Here is a 9,944-nt window from a genome sequence, read left to right on the forward strand (position 1 = left end):
GGCAACGAAGTAAATCTAATTAAAGTGAAATCGGCACTGTCTGGTTTCAGTAATTAGCTCGTGTTGTATCAACGAAATTTAGCCAGACGAGACTTTTTCTAAATCTCAAGCTTGCATCAACTTGATACCAGTGACAGAGGCATATCTGATGTTGATGTAGAGACGTACAGCAATCATCTTCAAGAAGTACACAAAGACATGGGAGTTCGATTCCAGGATATATTCCAGTTACAAACCCTGACTGGATAATCGACCCATTCTGTGATATTTCCGAACATGGAATTCTTGAGAAGGAACTGATAACATTGCAAAGCGATTTTGAACTCAAACCGAAGTTCAATATCTCGTATCAATCGTTATGGCTGCAGAACCAAATCAAAGAGAAATATCCTCACGTGTGGACTGTGGAATCGGGTCAAAGTTTTTATCATAGCCTTTCTCAGCCTATACTTGGTAGAGTGTGCTTGCAGTGCCATGATAATGCCTCTGGATAACAAAAGAAACTGTCTTGACAAAGTTAGACGGGGAGACTTAAGATTGTTCCTATCCAAACGGGAACTCGATATCAAGAGGCTGATGACATTACACTAACCTCATCTGTCTCATTAGAGTTATACTTTAAGTTGTAATGAATGGAAAACAACTTTGGTTTTACTTTTTTTTTGTTGAGGGGGCGTTTGATACTCTGCTCGTTGTCCAGGGGGGCGCTATTAAAAAAAAGTTTGGGAAACACTGGTCTAACTCTAAAATAAATGTAAAGAACTAAATCGAGTTTGTGTCATTTTCCAGCAACAAAACATCCCGAATCCAAATCTAACTAATCAGTTGGAAATCTAGAATTTGTCATCAAACAACTCGAGAGACTGGCAATTGAGATGTTCGTTGGTTCGATTCTTTGTCTAACGGGTGCACTTGACAGCTCGAGTCTTAAGGCAACAATGTTTATTAAAATGCAGCAGCTAGAAAAAGCAAAACAAATGCAACATTGCTCAGATAAGCGCTGATTACAACATTTTGAAAAACAAACAAAATATACAAAAAACGTAAAATTTTTCTTGTTGCAAATTGCAGTGGCACTTCATGACTCAACAAAACCTTTGTGAACAACATAATGACACAATACTGAATATTTGCTCAGAGCAACAAAGTTACGACACAGTAGCACACTGTCCAATCATGCTGACAAAGGAAAGATTTGTTTAAAAGCGAAAGCCATGCCATTGCTGAAAAGTTATTTTGTTAGAAAATATTATTTGGCCGATGACAAACAGAGGTTACAATGCGGTGGCAAGTCAAATCACGCCAATAGGGGCAATAAAACTTGTTATAATTATTCCTCGTTGAAACCAAGTTGAATACATCACAGTGCAAGGGATATCAACATGAGCAAGCTGAACGCTTACAACTAGTCACATACTAGAATGCGTGAGGACAGAGATTACAATCGTATTCGGCGTGCTGGGAAGACATTAGTCAATGGTCAGCTTCACAATTGAAGTTGGCTACTAGGGAGATCCAAAATAAATGTAACGAATTCATTGTAAAATTAATTTACAAACAAAACAGCTAAACTCGTTTTGTTCTGAACACTGAAAAGCCTGAATAAATGAAAAATCTTTTCACAACAAAACGAAGTTGTTTTCTTTCAAAATGAAACGAAACCAAAATAAATAAATTCATCTTTTAAAGAATAATATTTTTGATTCTTAACAGCCTGCAAGTTGGGAGGAGTTGATGCATCTGTTACAACACTTCTTTTGACAACGTAATTGGGAGGTGGTGAGTGCCCCTTTCTTGCCGATGACAAAAGACTTAAAGCATCACATGAACATACACTTCAATCATTGGTGGAATTGAACTACAAGCAAGAACATGGTTCGAATGAGTTTTGTGAAAACAAGCCTGCTTCATCAAGAAAGTGGTTTGATTGACAGAAGAAGGTAGTTTGTTCAAACAAACCTTGTGAAAATACAAAACTTAAAAACTCTCTTGTGCATTGTTTGTGCACTCATAAAAAAATGAATTCTCGCCCAAAAGCATTCTCTTTGTTTCAGGTAATTCCCTTTCAGGGAACCTGAATCCTGAGCACACGTATACTTCTGACCTTGCTTGGGTAAACAAATAAAAGGTGAACTCGTTGCTTTCTTGGCAACATATCCGTCCTTTTTACATTCATTCAATGTTTGCAAAAAAAACATTGCAAAAAGAGGTGATTTGCTAACTGGGTTCAGAGTCTTAGACTTATAAAATTCTTTGACATTTTACACCTTATCGTTACGACAGAAAAGATACAAAATCGTAGAAAATATTACATGGATTGAGGATGCGCGAGCGCCATTTAATGGCGATACCAACCTTCTGAGCTTTGCAATGCTGCACGATGCGTTCAATTATTCTTCCTATCAAAAAATGTAAGCACAAAAGTTAGATTATTTAGGTCTGAGTGGTCGTTGTTGTTAGTAGCATGCATAATGCATAACAAATTTTTATTGTAAAGAAACAATGTGGCTGTGGGTGAGGAAAGAGAAATACAAAATGTAATTTAAAAAATTAGTCACATTGTTACAAAAAAAAAATTGAAAACATTCAGAAATTTTAAATTTATTCAAACGTCTGGTTTTTATTTGTACAAGTATGCCAAACGGTTTTAACAGATGACAGTATAATGCTTCAATATTTGAAACCCATTGTTCTGTATAATATGTTATACTAATAACATTCTGTACTATAAAAGTGTTATTATTATTTTAATAAAGTATTAACATTTGGCAACGCATAATGAAAGATAACGAATACAAGAATAGGAAACGAGTTAACTGCTTGCATGCTGCTTGCGATACTTACGAATGAATCATAGCTTAAATCTTTTTACGTTGATAAAACGTTTACTTCACAATATCTTTGACATTTTGAAAGAGGCAACACTTTTCTGATCAGGCATTGCCTGGGTTTGGTTCTTTCTCATATAGAATCTTACCAATAACCAGCTTAATGCTGATGACAACCAGTTGGACATTACTTCTTGCAACTTACTATTACGCTACATCTTCGACCAGCAGTTCTCGACTATCGAAATGAGAATATTACCAAGACACAGGCGCGTGCTTTTGGCAGGGATTGATCCGACGTCCCTTCGAACGCCGGTCATGCGCCGTTACCACTCGCCCGCGCAGTTGACAACAATTGGATCTTTAGTTTCTACAGCTACGACACTTCTCTGAATCTGTTCCATCCTGATGACGACAGCAGCCTTTCCAAGCTCCCTGGAAAATGTTGCAATGATTCGTAGGATGTGATTTCAAGATGCTTGAACTTTCTGTACATTAATTTGATGAAGATGATGCTGATGAAGACGAAGATGAAATATTGGGTCATCCTATGTTTGATTGAACAATTCACCATTAATAATAATTAATAACATGGCCAAATAAAACATATAAGGTTTGTTTGTGAGAAACCTTACCCAACGCTCATAGCCACAACTCTCTTGGCGTGGAATCTGCCAACGCCCAACCAAGGCGATGAATTCGTGATATTTCTTGAACAGAAGTAAAGCGTCAGCCGAGTCGAGCAGCTTTTCGCTTTAGAGCAGGTAAGCGGTTTAGTAAAGTGCGTTGCTACAACATGTTAATTTCTATTTATAATGTAGCACTCGAACCTTCACGTTTCGCTATTCAAGTAGCTGCATGGCTCTTGGTGGTTACCCGAGTGGGTGACATTATAAACAAACGAAGACCGCGACGTGGAAGACGGGTTCTGGTCTTGAGGTGAACCAATTGGAGGTTGACGTTGCGTCGTTGGCAAAGGCTGCTGGGGCCCACCCTGGGGCTCCAAGCGTTCTTGGCAAAACGAAACGTTGTTTGGGTGATTTCCTGACGCAATAGAAGCGTAATCATGCGATGATTGTGGCGAACTACCCACCTCGTTGAAGTAGTTGGGAATCACAGACGCTTGTGAATGAGGTTGAGCGTTCACTGCTTTAGGAAATGTTTCTGCGTCATCACAGGAATCACGTGACATTCTCTGGGTCGGACGGGTGCTTGTTGCATGAGCAGAGGGGGCCGGAGGGGGGCAAGGGTTATGTGAGTGCGTCTGCAGGACACGACGTGTGTGATGCTGTGGAGGAACTGGAGGGTTCTCTACATCGATACTTGGATGGGTGAGGATGGATGTGTGAGATGGTTCTAGTTCGTCAACGCTGCAAGTCTCTTTTTCGTTTCTGTTTTGGATTTTACAAAATAATAACAACAACAAACAAGTAATTACCAAAACTGAAACTCCAACGACAATATAAATAGCGTATTCATTTTTCCACACAAACCCAGCAACTTGTCCATTAGAAGAAGGTGAAACCTTGGCAGTTTGTACGCTGTCCGTAGTGTTAGGTTTTACTGTTGCTATGATTACTGAGTTGTCAGGCACAGCTCGTGTTACCAGAGAGGGGGATGTAGTTGTGCGATGCGCCATTCTAGAGGTTGTTCTTAATTGGAATGATGGGGCCGCAGGAAACTGAATGATCGGTTTGCACTTCAACGATTCATCGGGAATTGAACAATTGCTATGTTTGGATAAATGTTCCCAACTCAACGAGCTCAACATTCGTCCAGAAACTGGCGCTGGAGCGTTGCATACTATATCGTAAAGTTCCCGCTCCTCTTCCGGTAACGTTTTGAGGTGATTCTGAAAATTATGTAAACACAAAAGTTAACTAATTGCAAGTGACACACAAGCTTGTTATAAAAAGAAACAATAAGTTTTTTTCATGCAGCTCCACCAGTGAGGCCAAAAAATGTTTTTTCTATAGTAGACTTTATAACTTTTACTTGAATTTTGCAAAAACTCTTTTTACCATGCGTTCAAAAGTTAAAAAAATCAATGAAAAAACTTACATTATAAGAGTAAACTTGGCAGTTGCAAACCCACTTCCCTTTGCTGGCAATCTCTAAGTGTCCCTTCTCTCCGGAAGGGATCCACTTTAATTTGGGTGTTTCCAAGGGATTGCCTGATAATTTGACAACGGAAAGTTTTCTGAACACAAAAAGAAAGTTTATTTTGCTGAAGCATGAAACAATGACCAACTTCACAATAATGGAGGTTAGTTATTTAGTAAATGACAAGGTAATATTTTAAGATCAGTGAAGAAGATAGACATTTTGGTTGATGGAACGCGAGAAACTTAACAAAATATCACAGATGAACAAACTTCATCACAATTACAGGATAGCAGTGATTATCATTCGTGCTCGTCATAATAGTAAATGATGCGACCACTTGTCTATACGTCACAAAGTCTCACTCGCTATCAAAGACATCATCGTCCAGACAAGAGATTGAATTGTTGCTAAGATCCACCTCCTCAATATTGTAAGCGGCGAGGAAGATATGTTTATGAAAAGATGTCAAGTTATTCTCTTGGAGATGAATCACTCTAGAAAAGCGTAGTTCAAAGTTTGTTACTGGCTTAATTAAAATAGATGATGTTATTCACCAATAAATTAATACCACAAAAAGTGCTCAATGCCAAGCAAAAAAGCCAAGCAGAGCAAATTACATCAAATTCAGTTACTACTTTCTAAAACGTCTAGGGCATGTTTCACCTTTACTGGGGATCAACAGAAGGGTTTTTTCAAACATAATTATATTTTAATAATAATCTTCTGGTGATATCCAGTAAGGGTGAAACAGGCTGTAGAGTTTTAAGAAAGTAGTATCCTGACTGAATTTGATGTAACGTTAAACAACTAAGAATGCAAAAGCAACGACGTAATGTTAAAACTATCCACTTCATAATGGTCCAGTGAGGCGTGGACTAGAGAAAAGAAAATTTAGTTGCAGAGCTTTAAAAATATTATCTCCTTTATGAAATATGGAGAACTAGAATGTTTGTCAATTCGATTTTATTTTTGTTTGTTGAGGTGCGAAAGAAACGATAGTGGGAAAATAAAATGTAGAAAATAAAACAAACAAAAGAAAAAGATGGAAAAATTATAATAGTTTTCGTGGTAAGAATTGCTTTGTGGAAAAATTACAGCTAATTCAATGCATAATTTAAGCTTTAAGATCTGTCATTTGGAAAAAAAAACAATGTCTTTTCTCTTTACATTATTTGTTACATAACTAAGCGTAGATTTTGCTGCATTTAGTACTGACTACAACCCAACCAGACTATGTACTTTTTGACATTGATTTAACGTCTTTGGAAGTTGAGTCAATGTAAAACAGATTGATTTGCCAGTTGAAAATCACCTAAGCATCACCAGTCCTTTCAAATGGTGAGGCTCAAATTTATGAAGATTATTTCCTCCGAGATCTAACGTTTCCAGTCGTTTCAATCTGGTGAATGTCGTCTTTCGGATCGCTTCCAGCTGGTTGTTGTTCAGCTTCAACACAATAAGAGTCTTCCCAACTTCCTGCAACGATCTTCCTGATATTTTTTTCAACTTATTGTTCCCAAGATGGAGATACATCAGAGCAATCAGTCCTAAGAGGAATAAAGATCTTTTAACTTCACCCAATGAAGATGCTATACTTTAAATTGTGCAGTATTACACTTCCAAAGTGTCAGAACTGCAGTAAAAATTTCATAACTCTATTAAATATGACTTCTGCTCGTAGTTGAAAAATCCGTCACACTCCAACTACCACTGCTGTTGCGTTATGCTTGGACTGTGGTATAAAAAGTTACAAATGATTTGGAAAACAAATGTTGGTCAGCTGTTTACACAGAACTTGTAAGTTAATGAAAAAAAAACATTTCTTTGTCAACACTAACCCTACCAACAACATTTTAAATTGCCAGATTACGAAAAACCGTTCTACCGTTCCACCAGAGTACCACATTTCGGTGCTGAAAACCACCATTTTACCGGAGTATCACCTTCAGAGGTGGTCGAATACTTGAGATCAGAGGTGGCGGAGTTAATTAGCAATTTATTTATTTTTGCAACTAAAAGACGTGATTGTTTTATGGCAACTCTAGCTTGTAATCTGCAAGGGCGAAAAATCAAAGTAGTTCGTAAGAAACCCTGTCGTCCCATGTCACAATGCTGCTGTTTGTCAAGCATCCAAATCATCTTCTCTTCCAGGAAGACTTCAAAGCGTCAACCGCCTTGCTGCTAACTTTTACTTTTCAAAGATTTCTTATGACAACAAAATCGCTCAAATTTTGTCACTTTAGACACATTCCTCACATTAAAATCAAAATTGAGTTCTGCATTCAAAGATGACAGAAGGTGATCTTTATGCATTGTTTAACACTGGAAGAAAAGTCGTTACGGTTACAACAACAAAATTAAAAAAATTTAGTTTGCGAAAATAATTCTGCTACCATGAAGGTATAGCTTACTTGGCTCATATAAAACTATATGGGGTAAGGACACTAGCGTACGCAGGGGGGGCATTGGGCCATGCCCCCCTCCCCTTAAAAATGTTTTAGTAGTTAACGACGTAGATTAAGGCATTTAATATGTTTTGGATTGCACTGTCAATTAACAATGTTGTTCTATAGATTAAGCCAATACGAAATTCATGGCCCAATCCACCAACCCCACCCCAGGTATGCCATGTAGCATAGTGTTCTGTAAGCCTATTATAGTGAGAAAAAAAATGGATAAAGTCTAAACTAAAACCATACTGGGATATCATGAAGACGTCTGGGATATCAATGGCCAGTGGCGTAGCCAGGGGGGGGTTTGGGGGGTTACAACCCCCCTTTGGCACGCGTGTGACATCACGATATTGAAAATCATGCCTTCAGTCTCTTTATGCTTGGGAATGATGCTTTCAGTCTAAAAAAAACTTGCCTAATTTTAAACAAAACTGCATTAAAAGAGCGAGTTTTGCCAATACCAAACATTCAAACATCTCAGCCAGGAATTAGCAACAAGAAAACATAGAGACTTAGCTTTATTTCCGAAAAATGCCGAAGAAAACATGATCTTATCCTTTTGCTATGCCACCTGACAGCACCATTTTACAGGAATATTCATACCCACATTTTTGTTGAAAATGCTCTCAGAATGCACCAAATTCAAAGTAATTTTTCAAAATTTTCTGGGGGAGGCCCCCCAGACCCCCCGCCGCTGGGTGTCCTCTCACGCAAAAACGCTGTCGGGCTTCGCCCGCCGTTGTCAAACCCCTCCCTTTACAAATTTATGGCTATACGCTACTGTCAATGGCCCCCCCCTTGACAAAATCCTGCGTACGCCACTGGGTAAGGATAACGATAGTTGCTGGTTTTAATTTGTGCACGAGATATATTTAAAACAGTTATGCATCTTTGAGTGAATAAAGCAATTCCGCTAAGCAACTTTTTTTTGTATTTCAAGATTGTAAAACAGCTTTAGACGTATCTAAAGGTTTATCTTTTGTGTTTGTTGTTTACTGCTTGTGCTGTGCTAAGGCTTAATATTTCCCACAAAACTTTATTTAGACATCCACATTCGTCTACGTTAGCCAGAGGCGTTTGATTTTAAGAGGCTGTTATGCACAACAGTTTCCATTCAAGTTTTCTGATATTTTAAAACCATTCTCTTCCTACCAGTAAACGCGTTCTTGTCCACGTGGCTGATCTTGTTTCCAGCAATGAATAACTTTTGAAGTTTTGCAGATTTCCGAAACGCGCCTCCTGGGAGCTTTTGGATGTAATTCTCACACAGATCCAGAAACATAAGATTTGTGTACTTGGTCAGTGCTCCTGGAAAAGTACAAACAAAAATCATCGAACTGAATTTATCTCCTGGTTTCTTTAAAATACCTAGAATTATTCTGTTGTAACCAAAATGCTTTCTTGCAATTAAAATCTTATCCAATAAAATCAAAAACTTCCTGATCTATTTTAATCAACGTTTTGCTTCATTCTTAATGGTGTATACCGTGACGTCACTTAAAAGTATGACATGTTTACACCACTCTTATGACGCAATAAACCTTCACACCTGAGTTGATAGATTTAATGCAGCTTCGGTTGACAAATAAGTAGGGGGATTCTTCAGGGGGGGCCCACGCTTCAATCCCTGTGGGGTCGGGAATGCTGGTCACGTTGGTCTGGTCACATCTGATTGCCATGGAATGATAATCCCAGGTGCATCTGGAAAAAATTTGGAATCAATTCAGGTGAGTATCAATAAGTGATCTTTGACTGGATTAGAATCCACCACAAGAGGGAGAGGATGTTTATGCCTCCCAATAATAATGTTACAACTGAACTTTGTCATTTGATCTTTATGCTTTAATTGCACCAGCAGGTGGCCTCTATTCCGTACTGACTTGATAGATGTAGTATATACACGTGTATAGGTCTTCGTACTGACTTGGTAGGTAGTTAGAAGATAAGCTTTTTAATATGTTTGTTCTATTCGAAAAAGAAGTTTTATCTAAGATACGAGATATGAGCCAACTGAGGGGGGTGCTGATGACCGGATGCAACCCCCCAGTTCCTTTAGAATAATTTAAAAGGAACTACATCTGGTTTTCCTAAGATTTACTGCACTGAGTAACTCACTTGTCGCGGGAAGGATGCCTGCATCGGGATTCCACTTGCTCTACTCCAGAGACCAACTGGATTGTTACAAACAAAAGCAGAAGTGTGTACATTGATGACATCATAGTTTATGCTATTTTCAAACATTACACACAAAAGCGGCAAAATGGTTCCAATCAATTACAAAGGCTTAAAACTTTCAATGAAATACGAAAAACTAGAATAGAAACAACACTTGGTCAAGTCTTTAGATGGAACTGCATACATAGCAAACATATATCCCAGAAATAAGATTGCAGAAGTTATAAAATATTTAATGTTCTGCAATAGAGTTAATAATAACAGCAACTCATAATTAAACTTAAAATTAAAAACTTGCAAAAGCTTTTTGAAATTGAGGTGTGGCACTTTGTTCAAGAAATGTCGCCTTTGCCACAACTTCTGTCAATAAGTTAAATGCTGT

At 38.0% G+C, this 9,944-nt stretch overlaps 1 protein-coding gene across 1 annotated transcript; it reads right to left on the bottom strand.

Moving 5' to 3' along the window:
- Positions 1 to 920: 920 nt before the first annotated feature.
- Positions 921 to 9,694, bottom strand: LOC145774608 (uncharacterized). The gene is made up of 7 exons (XM_082585884.1): positions 9,503 to 9,694; positions 8,937 to 9,088; positions 8,540 to 8,695; positions 6,247 to 6,481; positions 5,297 to 5,428; positions 4,890 to 5,028; positions 921 to 4,680 (listed from the first exon to the last, which is right to left on the bottom strand). The coding sequence occupies exons 1-7, from the start codon at positions 9,604 to 9,606 to the stop codon at positions 3,661 to 3,663; spliced, it is 1,938 nt and encodes a 645-aa protein (XP_082442010.1). The 5' UTR covers positions 9,607 to 9,694; the 3' UTR covers positions 921 to 3,660.
- Positions 9,695 to 9,944: the final 250 nt, after the last annotated feature.

Source organism: Aplidium turbinatum, chromosome 7, assembly GCF_918807975.1.
Source record: "Aplidium turbinatum chromosome 7, kaAplTurb1.1, whole genome shotgun sequence".
Taxonomy (NCBI): Eukaryota; Metazoa; Chordata; class Ascidiacea; order Aplousobranchia; family Polyclinidae; genus Aplidium; species Aplidium turbinatum.